General features: G+C 41.4%; 1 protein-coding gene across 1 annotated transcript in view; it reads left to right on the top strand.

The window, feature by feature from the left end:
* Positions 1 to 16,096, top strand: part of ADAMTS2 (ADAM metallopeptidase with thrombospondin type 1 motif 2) — a 172,785-nt gene that overhangs the window by 54,035 nt on the left and 102,654 nt on the right. Inside the window, exon 3 of the mRNA XM_033073023.2 lies at positions 8,723 to 8,882. Coding sequence (XP_032928914.1) covers positions 8,723 to 8,882 — 160 coding nt within the window. The remainder of the gene's footprint in view (positions 1 to 8,722; positions 8,883 to 16,096) is intronic.

Genomic DNA, 16,096 nt, shown 5'->3' with positions numbered 1-16,096 from the left:
AGCAGAGAAGGATCCTGTCTGATTTCCAAGCCATGAATCCAGACCTGTGGCTGCCTTTGGGTTATGAGCTGTTGCATGGAACAGTGTGAAGTGTGTGTGAGATAAGATGCTCTCTCCCAGGTGGGAATTTTGACCTGCTGGGGGTCTTGCTTTCCTTGTGGTGCAAATGTCAGAGGCTGCAGAGCAGGGGCACTGGGCTCTAGGGTGGGGCTTTTGGGGTGAGCCCCCTGAACCTGCCCATGGAGGGGCTGTTGGGGCCCTGGGGCTGCTGCCACAGCAGGTGGGGTGGCACTGGGAGGAGCAGGAGATGGGAATGGCCAGGGCTGGCTCCTGCTGCCCTGCAGCTTGTGCTCTGCAGCTCACACATCCCCTGAAACAAACTGCTGCTGCAGAACATCTTCCTAAGGCAAGAGTCAGGACTTTTATAAGATACTTTCAATTACTTTAAATGCTGAGTTTCCACTCAGATGAATTTAATTTATTAAGCTTTTTTTTTTTTTTTTTTTTTTTTTTTTTAATATAGTAAACAATTTTCTGCAGTTTTCTGTAGTCTGGATCTTTTTATCTTGTTTACCATAGCAAAGATCTGGACTCTGTTTCCTACCCATTAATTGATCTGTTCCAGCCCTGCTGCAGACAGTTTTTGGAAGGCTGCAGTGGTGCTTTGCTTAAATGTCTCTGACCTGTCTTACATAGAATATCAGACTAAACTGCTTTAGTATTTATGAATCCATTTATAAGTTCTGGCCTTGAGACTTATGAATGTGACGCCCGTTGACTTAAGTGGGTGGTGATTTGTGCCTTAAGCAAACATATTTTTGAAAAGAAACTTGTGTAGCAACTGTCCCATTTTGTGAGGGTTTGAGCTGAAGAGCCTTCCAGTTGGACTTGTTTTGTTTTCTTGCAGAATGTCAATTAAGTTTTATTGCTGAGGGTAGGACTCAACTATGTGTTTTGTCAAAGTGTCCTCAGAAATGCTTTATTTCAAATGGTTCTATGTGTCAAAATTGGGAAAGTTAATCTTTTTGGATCTTGCTGTTAGCAAATTCATGGACTTGATATTCATGCTTTTCCTCTCTGAAAGATTAAAGTTGAGAAACTCTGTTTCAGGGCACTGCAATTACTATTCCCTGCTTGCAACAACAGCAATCAAGTTTACAATCCCCTGAGTCTGCAAGATCTGCCACATTTATCATTTTCATTCTTAACAGCTATTTAATAACTCACCTCTTTCCCACTTGGAATTCTACATACCTGTGGGCATCAAGCCTAGAGAATTTCCAAAAAGTTCTTGCTTATGCATTATTTTAGCTAAAGGAACTGCTTGTCTCTGAAACGTGACACAACTGCAACACTTTCACAGCTGGGCTCAGGGGAGATGAGGATCCTGCTCCTGGTGCTGGAGGTGTCTGAAAGGTGGAAGATGGCAAAGGTGCCAGGCTATTCCCTCTGCTCTGATTCCCAGGTCTGCTCTGAATTTGCCTGCTTCAGAGCCTCTTGGTGCTTTTGCAGGCTGTGCTCTGCAAAAGGAGTATCTGTGGCAAATACAGAAATTTCTGGGTTTGTATATTACCTAACCTTGCTGAAAATGAGATTTGTGTCTTGGGATGTCTGAGGGTTCATAGGTGCATGGCTGCTAGGACAGGGCAGGTGTGGGGACAGAGGCAGGAGATTTTCTGGAGGAAGTTCTTGGGGCTGTGCCCTGCTCTGCTGCTGCTGGCCTTGGGCAGGTGCTGAGTGACAGAGGTGAGAATTTGGTAATTTTCTTGTAAAGGCAGAGAAGTTGAAAGCAATGTTTTTAGCATTGCTCACTGGTGAAAGCCTGGCCCTTTGGCCAGGACCCTGCTGCTGGCATTGCTTTGTGAAATCACTTTAATTGTGTCTGTTTTCTCGATGGTTCCCTGAGAATGAGACACAGTCTGTCTCACTATTGTGTCTCTTAAAAACCACAGAAAACCCTTTTGAGTTTCTAAAATGAATTATACCATAAAACTGCAAGATTTGGGTCCAGATTCCCATCTGCTATAAACTAATGCAGCTCTCTTAACTTCAGGTTATATTGGCTCAGATTTGTCCCCCTGCTGTTATCAATCACACCTGCAATTGTGTAGTGACTAAGCTGGGCTCTGGGGACAAAATTTTATTTTTGGTAGCAGTGGAAGTCTGTAGATGCATGAATGGATGGATACCCCATCCTCCCCTGAGCAACAAGGACTGTAGAAAGCAACCTGTCATGAAAGAACTCTTAGTAGCAATAATTCCTGTATGGTGCTATTCATTAGTAGATCTCAAAGTGTGGTAAAAATGTGACCTTACCCCCACGCAGAGCATAAATGGGGGCCCTAAGGGACACACAGCTTCCATAGGGTGACCCACAAGGCTCTGCCTCTCTGTCAGTCTGGCTGTGTAATTCTTATGTGTATCCATAATTATTTTCCCCCTTAATTTTTTTGAGGCTATGTGAAAATAATATGACTTAACTGCAAACTTGAAAAGAAAAGCTGAAAAATACTACCAGTAACAGAAATATATATGATCAGTTGGAAACTTTCTTCCCCATCCAGTCTGGGCCTGAATAGATCAGTGTAGATTGAGGGCAGCAGCATGCAGCACAGTAAGTGCCAGTATGTTCCAAATATTTGCCACAATTCCTTCAGTACCTCCATTCTCCTCCTGTAAAGGAAGATGAATTTGCAGCACTGCACAATTCTTCCTCTGCAGTGCTTCAGTAGTTGGAGGCATGATCTCAAAGAATCAAATGCAAATATAACATAAGAAGGTTTTGGGGTTTTTTCTACATGAGGCTAAGCTGAGTGGAAGTAAAATTCCAAACTCATCTGTTCCTGAATCAATGTACTATGTGATTGGGAATGAACACATTGCATGAGGGAAAACACTGAGAGATCCTACATGGGCAGGGATGACTTTGGAAGGTCTGTGCCAAGTCCATAGCTCTGCCACAGACTTGCTGGGTGAACTTGCACCAGTCACTGGAGCTCCTGGTGCATCAGGTTCATTCTACTGTAATTGAGCAAAGAGTATTTCTGTACTTGACTTTTTTAGAGGGAGGACACAGCCGTTGTTGCCTGGAGAAAGCATGTTCCTGTGGCTCTAAGACCTAGAGAAGGATCATGGAAGTTACATATGGGATTTGCTGGCAAATTCTCTGTTCTGCTAGTGCCACTTTGGTCAAATGTAGGGCAGTTGTGTATTTAGGTAAAAGCACGTTGATATAAACATGGAATAAGACTTTGTTCAACATCTTGTCCTGAAAATAGAAATGTTTTCCCTTTCAAGTCATCTACAGAGTATTTTTGGCAACTCTACATTTAAATGCAAGTCTTTCTCAGATTCATTCTCTGTGAATTGATTGTTGGGGGAATCCCATATTGCCAGTTCCCATCTGGAGTGTTCACTGGCATTGCAGGGAGTGCAAGCTCACAACCCAGGCACTGAGGGTAAATATCAGATAGTTTATACATTGCTTTGTGTCAAGAAAATAGCCTGGTTTTCAAGACTATATTTAGGATTTGTTCATGCACACGTATGTAATTTTGCTAGTTGCCTCTTTCAGAATCAAATACTCAAAAAAATTAGATCTTTCTCTGTTTAGAGAAATGCTATTTCTAAGAGTTTCTGAAACAGTGTTTTTCTAGATTACTGATTTAATTAATTAACCAGTTACATGGATTTAAAAAAAACCCCTAATTTCAGGTTTGTTCGCATTTAATTTTATCTTCCTATCTGTATTGTGCTCAGAGATTGGGATGCAAATCCGCCTTTATATGGCAATGAGAAACTTTGAAAATCTGTACTAATGAGGAAGAAAATGAGCATTAATTAAAGTTGTGGTTGCAGGATGGGCTGAGGCTCTGGAGTCCTGCAGCAGCCCCTGGATGGGTTACTTCATTACAGCCAGAACAAGAGCTGTGATGTGAATGCAATGAGGAGACAATTAAGTCGCTCACCAAGTGCAGAGCCAGAGAGACATTTAATTATCCACAGGAGCCAACGCTCCAATACCTGGAGTTTTCTGTAGATCTAAATATGCCAGGCAGTTTTTCTGTCAAATTAGGCTTCTGAAGAATGTCTCTGGAAATGCAGGAGGGGCTGGGGATGTTGAGACAGGAGAAGAAACCTGCTGTTCAGCTGAGCTCTGTGGTGTGGTGGCAAAGCTCTGGCAGGTCTCCTGGGCTGGAGAGGAGATCTCCATCGTGTGGGATGGGATTAGTGTCACTAACCTGGGCTGAAAGCCCACGTGGCTGTGGCCATTACCAGTACATTTAGATCCTGTGGTCCTTGAAAGCATTGGGAGGAAGTCTCCAGGGATGCACAGGATCTGTTACCCTCAAAAGGGATTAGTGGAACTCTAGACCCCAACTCCATGTGATCCACAAAGGGACTGATCTGTGGCTTATCAGTGTAATTCATGTCATAATTAGGACAGTCACTCTCAGTCTTCCTTGTGATTTTTTTACTGTGTGGCTTTCACTTCTAAATAACCGCCTTGCTAACCTTAGCAGAGGTTTTGATTCTCTGAACTGCCGTTTCCTTTTGATTAAGTGTTTTCTGCTCTAGTCTTTAATGCATATTAATGAGTGCCAAGCAGTGCTTGACTTGAGTAATTTGCAGCTGGGATCTAAAAGCCCTTGGAAGGAAGGCCTGGGGATGTCCTGCTTTGGGAAATAGTGGGATACTGTAGGCTCTTTGCTACAATTTGGTGCATTTCAAAGGCAAACACTTTTTCTATTAATTTATATTTTCATTAGTCACAGGACACAGTCACAGCTGCCATCATCAATATTCCCATATTCAGCTTAGTTTCAGGTTAAAAGTCCCAGAAGAAGAGAGGAAGAGGTAAAAGCTTAGCATTTTTTTCCAGAATTAGACTTCTTTCCATGGAGATGCACAGTCCCCTGCCTGGTTATGGATTTTAGGGATTGCACAGTGTGTATGTGGCTGCAGGGTGGTAGTGCAGGGTGATCACTGCTAATCCACAATGCCTGGAAGTACAACATTCCTGGGATGGGTGGTGAGCAGTACAGGATAGAAAAACCCTATAGATAGCAGGTACTTTTAAGTTCTTAGTGAAAGCACCTGCTGTGATTCTGTTCAGAACTTTTGGGGGAATGGGTAATTGAAAGGCTTAAATCTGTTTTCATATCTTGTGGAGTAAATGTCCAGTGATGACAGTCCAAGGATTTTCTGAAGCCCTTCCAGTTGAAGGGAAGGCTGTGCTCAAACAATGCAGCATTTCTATTTTAGTCATCCAGAGGCACTCTCCAGGAAATTGCAGGTACTTTAGTGCTCTCTGTTGCCATCACAAACTTGGTGGTTGTCTGACAGTGGTCTTGGCATGGGGGGCTGGCACAGGGCTGGTGACAGCCCTGGGTAAGAACAGGACTGATGGAAGCTGAAGGTGAAGGATGTGGGCAAACCCCTGCTGCCTTGTTTGCTACCCAATTGCTTGCTTGGCTGTGCACAACACCAGTGTTGAGTTGATGACTAAAAGCAATCTCCCTTTCATGGTGGCTTTTTGAGGGTGTTCTGAGTAGTATCAGAAAAAAAATGCATTAGGCGATTCATCTTGAGTTTTTCATGTTCAAAGCATTTGACAAAAAAAAACCCCAAGTCAAGCCTTGCAATTATCCTGCAAGACTGTTGTTATTCTGGTTCAGAGGTGGAGAAATGGAAGTAAAGAGGTTAAATGTCTTGCTCAAAGCAGTAAGGAAATGTGTGGTGGAGACTTTCAGGAGCCCCACATATTTCTTAATGAATCATTTATAGCTGTGGTTATATTATTAAGCAGATGACTTGAACTGTGGATTGCTGTAGGAACTCTGCCTTGCCATCTAAATGAATTTTCTTCTTAAAGTCTGAAACAGCCATTCTTTCTTATTTTATTTTATTTCATGACAATGTGTTGGCTAAATCAAAGACTGTGTAGGACATGCAATATACAAAAATATAAAATTCTTTTACAGTTCAAACAAACATTCGTTCCTAATAATTCTGATCAAAAATAATTGATGTGTTTCTCAGCACTAAAAGAAAAGAGAAATTCCAGTGTAGTCCAAGATTAAAATGAGAAAAAGAATATTCAACCATGCAGGGTCAGGAGTTAGGCTTTGATGGTCCTTGGAGGCCCTTCCAACTCAGGAGATTCTATGATTCTGTGTTTGAAGGTAAAATTCCTTCCTTTCTACATCCCTACAGAAGTAGTGGGGATGTACAGAATGGTGTTATGTCCATCCAAGAAGCAGAGTGTGGAATCAGAACACCTGATGTTTTCCTGCTCTTTGGCAGCTTCCAGTGGCACATGAATTGCCCTGCACAAAAAAGGGGCAATTGCAGGCACAATGATCTGCAGTAAATGTCAGTGTTTAAGCACTGTTTTATGTCTTGGATCCAGCCTTCAAATATCTGTTTAGTCTTACAGCGTGTCCCAGGTTGTCACTGTCATCTTCTCAGAGAGGAGAATTCACTCTGACCAACAGTTTTCATTTCCAAAAGGCCAACATACCCTGAAAGCTAAGTTCACCTATAATAGTTGTTTCTCTGTCCAATCAGTTAAACCACTGATTGCAGAAGTTGCTTCCCTCTTAATTTTATCAGAAGGTCTAAATTCCTCCAGTCCCCCATCAGTAGTCCCTGCTGCACACACTGTACAGCAGCATTCCCCTGTATCCTGAATTATGGTCTGCATTCCAAACTAAGGTCTGGCATTAGCTGCTTAGTTAATATTAGGCTGAATGTATCCAAAAATACATAGGAACATGTGCATAACTATGATGCTTTTTTCATTTGCTAAAACCAACATCATATATTTTTCACATGACAGTCAAGCTCTCACTGTATTTCTCCTGGGTGTATGTATGGCATCGTACCCTGTGCTGTTGAACTTGCAAATGCTTGTTCCTTCTTGATGTTTAGTTGTGCATTTATCATAAAAAGATTTCCAAATTTCTTGATATAATATTTAATATCCAGAAGAAAGCTGTGTGTAATGCAATTAGAATAACATTAAAAGGAGAGTAACATAAAGTCTGAATTTTTCATGTATTCCACTTTACAGTAAAAGATCAGTTGCTGTCTCTTTGGGTTCAGCACTTATTTTCTTGGTTGTCTTGACTTCCTTGAGCTGCTGAACTGGTCTCACCTTTTCTCTGTCTGATGCAGAATCTAAATTAGTTAAGAGGAAACAGGACATGATTTCAAATTCAGTTTCCTCTATACAGGCAGGATGGCATCAGCTTAAATTGCTTTGATATAATATTGCTTCTTTAATTCTTCCTCTCCAATCTGTTTTTGTATACATTATATATATGAATTCTGGGACTGGAAATTTTGCCTAATGTAAGTTAAGACATGACAAATGAACCTGACATTTTTCCAAGGAGGGAACCAGTGAACATACTGTATTTATAGCAGTAGGAATGTAGTTTGCTGCTTGTAGAAGAAAAATATGTGCTATATGAGAACTTAAGTGCTGGAATAGGGTAAGTGTGTTTAGATGCACTTGTTTCAAGTGAGGATACTGGGTTCAAAGGAGCCAAACTGGTTGCCCTGGAAGCTTGAGGTAAGGCTTCTCTGAGCAGGGGATTTAGGCTCCCAGAAGCTCAGATAGCAGGATGGAGAGAGTCACAGTGCAAGTTTGAAACTGCAGTCTCCAGGATCATCTCTAGGCAGTGTGGGAAAGAATGTGATGAAAGAGCTTCTGAAGGTTGGATCTGGAACGATTTAATTTGTGTTAATAATAAGACTTTGTCTTCAGGCTGAGAGTTCACTAGCTGAAGTTCTCAAACACAGATGTGCAAACATGCAGAAAAAATTGATTCAAGCCAACCATCTCTGAGAGCAGCTCTTGGCTGCTGTGACCTCCTGCAGTTGGGCAGGACTTCAAGAGGAGACCAGCCCAGGTGATCCAGGTGCCCAAGTTGTTTCACCTGCATAAAGATGATGTAAAGTCCTTTTATTTTTTAAAGTTTTCAGTCTCTATAAGGGTTTCTCCTGAACACAATGAGAATTGTTTGGTGATGTTCCATTGAGGTGCTTTATAGAAATGCAAATTTATATTTTCATACCAGGGTATCTGGTCCAGTCTGAATAAGATGATTTTTTTTTTTTTTTAGCAATGTACTACTGACACTCAAACTAGTTGTGGCAAATTCTTGAAAGATTATTTTGTTGGCTGAGCTCTTTGTGTCACGGGGGAAATAATCACAAAGCTTAGCTGCCTGAATGTAAGATGCAGTATTTTTCTATCTTGCTTCTGAACAGAAAGGCTGACTCTACAACTTTTGACTGTTGAACTGCACATCAGAACCAGCTTATGGCACTGATCTGATCCTTTATTTAGCAGAAATAGTAAACACTGGAGTGGCCTGGGCCTGATGGATAGCTAAGGTCATAGTAACTTTCACTGTAGATGTTTTTTAATGGAGAGGGTGATTTCCTAGACAGATTCTTAGACCTATACTTGGCTTGTGTGGCTCAAGGAGAAGTCCTTTTGGTTCAGAGTTGTCCCTTTTGCCCTTACTTGTCAAGTTGGGAAACGATGCTTTGTTTTGCTCTAATAAAGAATTCACCTGGTTTCCTCTCTGCATCCTAATTGCTCTCTAGAGAGCACTAAAGTGTGCTTAAGCATATTGTAGCTGTTTACTTGCAGCTCCTGCTGTATGTGCAGTAATGCAAAGTGTTCAATCTCTGCCCTGTGCTGCAGGCTGGCATGATCCGCACGGACGAGGACGAGTTCTTCATCGAACCCCTGGAGAAGGGGGCCCAGGAGGAGGAGGAGGGAGGAGGCAGAACACACGTGGTGTATCGCAGAGCAGCTGCCAGGAAGCAGCTTCCTACTGAGAACGTGGATACTGTGTACACAGGTAAGGCAGGCTGTGGGATGGAGTGCAGCTGAAAGCACCTAGCTGATGTGATCTGCTCTCCTGGGCTTTTCTGTCCTTCAGAGTGGGAATGTGCTCTCCCTCCAAGGAGGGAAAAGCAAGGAATGAGCTGAACACTTCATATGGGCTAAGCAAACATTGCAGCAGACAAAACCATCTCCAGGATGGTGGCACTGTTTCCACCTTGAAGAGTTTCCTTGGCTCCAGAGATGGCCAAGATAAAGTCGTGTGTCCCCCCCAAGCCCTGGGTCAGAGCAGAGGAGGGGATGGTGGTGACACTGCAGTGCAGAGGTGGCTCTGGCTGCGGGCACAGGTGGCAGTGCTGGCTCTGCAAAGGCTGTGTGGGAAAGCTGCAACTAGAACACTGAGGCTGACATGGTACATGGGCTTCATTGGGCTGTGTTAGTCCCAAAAGGAAAATAATGGTATCTCCAGTATGGACACAAACTGTCTTGATTTATTTATGTGTTGCCAAGTGTGAAATGTAATGTACTAAGTGTGTGATAGACAGTGATGGAATAACAAGAATTAAACATAGACACCCATTCTGTGTAGTGTTTTCTGTTTCTCTGATAACTGCTTGGTTATTGCACCTTTTTTTTCTGAATAAATAAGGGATGCAAATCTGCTAAGTGGATGTTTTGACAGCTGATGTTAACACTGAAATTAACTGGGTCATTTGAGTGGAAACAACAAAATAGCTACATTTTTGTTCCAAATGTGTGTACCAAACTGCAGAATTATTTGTCTAGTATTATCTTATTTCAGTATAATGGGGTTTTAAGTATAGGAAGGAAGGAACAGAGAGCCACAGGGATGAGGCACTGAAATTAGGGCCACATGAACAATATAAATTTCTTGCTGTTCAGGTTGGAACAAGGATTAAAAAGAGAGCAAACAATAGCATTCAACCATTGTTTTTTTTCTCCACTTTGGAAATGACCTGTGAACTTTGTGACTGACACAGTGCTTTGCTGAGTTCTTCTGGTTGCCTTTGTACTCCCTGTGGAGGAGATCTGGGTAATGCAGGAGTCTGAGTGCTACAATCCCAGAAGTATTGCATGCTAGGCATGGTGGAAATTGCTCTATTAGTGAATGTTTATAAAATTATTGCATGTTGGAAAACACCAGCCACTGACTATGTTTCCTCTTAAACAAAAGAGACTTGATGTTGTTCACACCTTATGGCAGTATTTTTGATTTTGGACGGTAAATTTTCCTCAGGAGTAGGAGTGTGGTACACAGAAAAGCACAAACTGTAAATCAGCTCCAGTTACTGGCACCTGGTACCTGCTTGAGGAGGCTCTGACAGCAGTGGCTGAGATGCAGCCTGTACCTGGCAGCAAAGCCACACGCCGTGGCTGATGCCACCAGACTTGGTGTCTGTCACCTCACCTGTGCCAGGGCTGGAGTTTGTAAACTGTGGTGAAAAGGCACAAAGTAATCACAGCCACCAGCCAGCACTGTGGGATTGAAAAGCAGAAGGGAGGCTGAACTCGTGCAGGCTGGGCTGGGAAATCACAGAGACCTTGGCTGGTGAAGCAGTGTTGGGGACAGTGTTGGGAAGGAATAGTTGTGATATTTTGAATTTTTAAACTAAGGAAAAATTGCTAAGGGTAGTAATCTTCTACTCTATCACATTTAGTGAACTTGATTAAAGATTACTTTTTATTTTGGAAAAAAATCAAACCCACTGTTACCAAAAATCAGTAAAAATAAAAACTGTACCATAAAGGGGATTTTTTCCATGAAATTGTCTTTGCCTTTAACAAAAAAAGTGAACAACCACTCGAAAATGGTTTGTTCTCTACTTTTTATTAAACCTGGCTTCCCACCTCTGATTGCTCTAGGCAAAAGGCATGGACAGGATGTGCTTTCAGAAATTGTAATTTTATTTTCAACTTGGTGTTTTTCCAGAATGCATTGAGTTTTGGTTAACAAACTCCAAAATATTTAGTGATTGGGCATTGATAAGCACACTTTGCTATGTGTTTTCATAATGCTCTAAACTGATTGATGGGCTGTTAGGAAATACTTAGTAGGGCACTTTCAGCATGCTGTATCTATTAAAAAAAAAATAAAAAAAGGTTAACCAAGAGCACTCGCCCTCTTTCCAACATCCCTGGAGACAACTGTGTTGTTGCCAAATCCCATAAATTTACATGTGATGAATTGTTACAGTTGGACTATTTTTAAAGGTCCAGCCTCCAGGAATCTTATGAATATGTGATGATTTTTTTTCCCTAGGTGAGCTTCTGGTTCTTTCAACTGTTGATAAAAATTTGTTGTTTCTGGCTGTGTAAATACGTTAAGGTGATGCATGACAAACAAAATTTATGTATTCCATAATTTTTAAAACAGCACTTTTGAAAATCCCATGATATGTTAATTTAATCCCATGATTTGGGAGGGGATTGTGAGTCATGATTTTTGAATGTTTTGGTTTGGATAGATAGATAAAAATTCCTTATAAATATTCCTATCTTTGGCACTCTTTTCAGGAGAAATAGGACAAGCTGTTCTCTCCTCAGTGAAGCACGAGGTGAAGGAATTGAAAACTCGGTGAACTTGGAGTTGAGAGGCTCAGCCACCATTGCAGGGTCTGGGGTCTGCAGAGGGCAGTGGCCACGCTGGACCTCACAAAGCACAAGTGTTTGGGATTCCCTACTAAAGGCAATCATTTTGGGGGGTGGTTTGTTGAAGAACTCAATGCCCCAAGTCAGTGTGCATCCCCCACAGGGAGAGAGCTCCAACATGGGGCAAGGCAGAGGGACAAAGGTCTGGGGGCAGCTGGACTCCCCAAAAGACAGCCAGGACTAATGGAAGATCCATTGACTGCTTGGGAGTGCAGATTAAAAAAAAAACAAAACCCTAAAAAAAATAAATTGCATTTTCCACACCATGGAAATAAATTCTACGTCAGCAGGTGTGGTGAGGTGGACCTGACAGTGGGGTTCTTCCAACATTTACCATGCACTGTTATCTATCTTTTATATTATAATAAGAAAAATTGAGATTCCATCTGTCTAAAAACTGTAAACAAACAAACCCCACAACCTCCTAAGCCCTGCAGAGATCAAGGTGTGCGTCTTGTGTTCTGAAGGCTCTGCTGACGTGCTGGGTTTTGAACAGTGGAATGTACTGGGAGAGATCTGCCCTGCCCTGGTTCCAGACTGTGCCAGATTTGCTTCTGCATTTACGTAAAACGTTATCAGAAGATTGGGAAATGTAACTACTTGTTTTGGCAACCTGAATCATTTGTTTTGACTGGTGTGGGATTATCTGGGGTTTGGGAGAATTGCAGAGTATGGGGTGTAGTATTTCTGACTGGTCTTTCCCCCTCAAACAATGCTATTTCTTAATGTACTGGAAAAAACTTAAACATCATATTTTAGGCAAGTAATAATCTTCAGCAGAGTAGTAGTGTGAAATTCTGTGTGGGCTCACTACAAATTAAGCTAATTGTTTCAGAAAGAGAAATATTTTCATGTAGTGGCTGAAATATTGCAGGTGTGATGAGAATAAATCCTTTTTTCTCTGGCAACTGCTTTTAGTGCTTGCATACATATAATAATTTATCTTCCTCTAGATAAAAATAATCAGCATGTTGAACGTATTTTAATATTTTCAGTTGAATTCCTTCTTATAAACATGGGAAATGCTCCTTGATAGCAGTAAAACTACTTACATAATTGAACTGGAATTAAGTAGATAAGGTGAGTGGGTTGTTTTTTCTTGAAACTGCTGGGTTTTTGCTTAAATGTTCTTTGGATGTTAACTGCAGAGATGGTAAGTATTTAATTAATGGTTATGATGAGGCCTGGAAAGCTAGCTTGATTTTTGCCTCCAAGGGCAATCTGATTATCCGGCTTGTATGCTTTACTATCACATTTCTCCAGCTAAATTACTGTGTCTGTTATGTTGATCAGCTGAGAGGAAATGATTATACAAAAACTTCCTTAAGGTTTGCCTTTTCTCTAAAAATTTTTGTTTAAGTACTGTGCTCTGAGTTTTATTGTATTACTTGATTGATGAGAAACAGAAACTCAGAACAGAAACTCAGCTTTAGTGACAGTTTTATTTACTGTGTAGATGAAAGATGACCTTAGCCAAGAACAGTTTATTACTGACGAAGACAGTAAGGTAACTCCCCAAATGTGCTGAAACCAGAAAGTTGTTTCTGTAAGTGCCAGTTAAATCCCTTGGAATGGCCAAATGCAGTCTGACACAAGTCCCATCATGAGCAGCTCTGGGCTGGCAGGGCAAACAAACCCACAGCCTCTGCTGGAGACTTGTGACCCCTTCCCATGGCAATGCTTGGGATTGCTGGAGGTCAGACCTGCAGAGGGGTTGTGCCTTGGTGCTGAATGATGTGATCATTTCATGTGACCTTGTGATGTACTACCTGGGGCAAACCTGTAATTTTTTTATTCCTTTTTTTTTGTTTTTTTGGTAAATTTTTCAGCTGCTCTGCTCAATAGTGGTAGCCAGCTTCTTTCTGACAGACCCAAACCTCATCAGAGCAGAGCTGGTCCTCACTCCTCTCACTGGCAGATCCTGGCCCTGCACAATGCAAAAGGACAACACTCTTTGACATTCAGGAATCCTGGAAAGTTAGGGGCCAATTCAGCAGGACAGAAATCCACATAAATTTAAGCTGAAACAATCCCACTTTAGAAACTTTTTGAAAATATGAAAGTTAAAAATATGATAAAGTTGTAACAACTCAGTTGCCAGAGCTTTGCAGGTTTTGGAGATGATATTTCAGAGGAAGACTCCTCCATCATAGTCCATCAAGCTGTCAATGCCATTGATTTACTAATGTATTTAAATTACTCTTTAGAAACCAACATGCATCTGGTGTGTGTGTTTCTGGCTTGCCTGAAATGGCTCAGATTGGCTGCTGGCTGGCCGGTTGCCATTTTAATTTACACAAACTTTCCTGGTTACCTTTGCAGGGGAACAGTTTCTTCAGGAAACTGAAGTTTCCCCAAATCCAATCAATATTTCCTCTCAGCCTGCACTCTTGCTGATTAATTACTGTTCCCTTATTTTGCAGTCAGTAAGACTCTGATGACAATATTTTTTGTCTCCTTCCTACATCATCTGTGCATGATAAATACATCTGTCTTTCTCTCCTGTCTTGGGTTTTCTCTGAACTCCACATTGCAGATTCGTGGGGATTTCTGGGAAGAGGAAGATTGAGAATTCAGTTGCAAATCAGCTTTTTTATTCAGAAGCAAGGTTTTGCACTCATGGGAAAAACAAGAGAAAGTGGTCTTGGGCCATGGGATGTCACCCTTCCCAGCCATCTGCATTACAGCTGAGGAGGCAGTTCTTTGCTAGCACAGGCAAATGAGATCCTTGCAGTAATTTTGGGGAAAAAATCTAAAGGTTTCTACTTTTACAATAGTGCAGTAAATCATGTGAATGACCAGGTGAAGGCTAATGAACAATGCTCTTAAATGTACTTGATGGGAAATGCAAGGAATGGCCTCTTTTTCTCCAGAGCTGATGGAGTTTTCTGCTGTGGACTTCCTCAGTGGGTGGCCTTAGCTGGGCCACAGAATGGTGTCAGGTAAAAAACTCAACCCTCCCAGTGCTTCTGGGGTAGTCAGATTCATTTTGCCTGGAAAGAAAATTATTATGGAATGAATTGAATTTCTTTTTTCTCAATATCAGTAATTTTGCTCAGTTTTTCGATGGGGATGTGCTCATGTAACTAATGATGCGTGGTGAGGCATATGCTTATCAGGAGCACAGCAAAGCTGTGTGGGCTACCTTTGCAGTGTGCTTTTTTGAATTTTCCTGTGCTTTGGGAACTACATTGCATCTTCAAAGGATTTTTCTTTTAATTAAACATCTCCTTTTTCCAGGTGCTATAAATTGCTTCCAGAATTATTGAACGCGCCTTAAATAGTTTCTCATTATTATTTCTTCATGATGTCAAATCTGTGGTTGCTGCAGCACCACTTTGTTTCACCAGGAACAGAAATCCTCTTGGACAGAGGTAAAAATTGGTGGGGTGTCCTGGAGCTGGAGCAGAGCTGCCACCTGGGCCAGCTCCACTACAGGTTCCTGGCACTGAGCTGTCATCTCCCTCTCCCACACACCCCACCAAACTGTAATAAACTGTTGCAAAACTATTATTATCTTCCTGGAGTACAAGAACATAATAATAGTATGTGAAGAGCTCAGTTTCTGTATTTGTCCCTGCCTTTCTCATTAGGCAGCTTGAGATCCATGTAGACTTTGAGGAAACACTTCAGTGCAGGCTCAGCTTTGAGCAGGTACTTAAATTGATTTCAGTGGGATTCAGGTACATACCTTAGGCTAAATGGTTTTTTTATTCTGAATGGGTTTCTGTTGTGGTTATGAGGCAAGTTACTGGAACAAGTTACTTCCATTCAGATATGCATCGATTAAGGGTGAAGGACTTAATTATTTGAACTTGATTAAATATCACTGATTTGCCTGCATTGACAGCTAATATAAAAATAAAATTAATTCTCAACTGATGAGTTAATTTTAGCTACTGTGTTAAATTCAAGCTTTATAAGACTCTCCAAAATGATTGCTGTGAACAGCTTACATCTGGAGTTGAATATTACCAAATATTGCTAAATATAACAAAAATATAATAAAGCTGATATTGGTCTATAAAACAAGTTTCCAGCTCTCATATGAATACTCCTGCAAAATTTTTGTAATTAGCTCTGATGAAAGTATTGAGAAAGCACTCATTTTACTGTTCACATCCTTCTATGAATTCATTCAGCTTTGGGGCTGAGTGAAACTGAGGTTGATTAATCACTTGTTTGTGTTTACATTTAGTCAACACTTGCTTACAAAGACAAAACATTTTCAGCAGATTTCATTAAAGTTCATTTTTTTCTTCCTTCTAATATTCATTGATCTCACAATCCTTAATGGATTTAGCCTCTCAGTCTCCTGGGAGGAAATAGAAAACAAAATATTTGCTTTTAGGACAAGGGCAACATAAACCTTGTTTTCCCTGCAAGCTGATCCCGTGCCTTGGTGTAGGAGCCCTGTGGAAGGGCTCAGTTCACTGGAGCAGCAGTTGGGAGTCAGACTTTGCCTCCAGAGCCCCAGCCAGAGCTCGCACGTGTGAGGGTGTGCAGCCGCCCACAGGCGTGTGGGGAGGTTTGCCTTATGAAAATGCATGTGCACACCCA

The sequence above is a fragment of the Catharus ustulatus genome, chromosome 15, assembly GCF_009819885.2.
Source record: "Catharus ustulatus isolate bCatUst1 chromosome 15, bCatUst1.pri.v2, whole genome shotgun sequence".
Lineage (NCBI taxonomy): Eukaryota > Metazoa > Chordata > Aves > Passeriformes > Turdidae > Catharus > Catharus ustulatus.
This window is presented reverse-complemented; position numbering and strand designations above follow the sequence as displayed.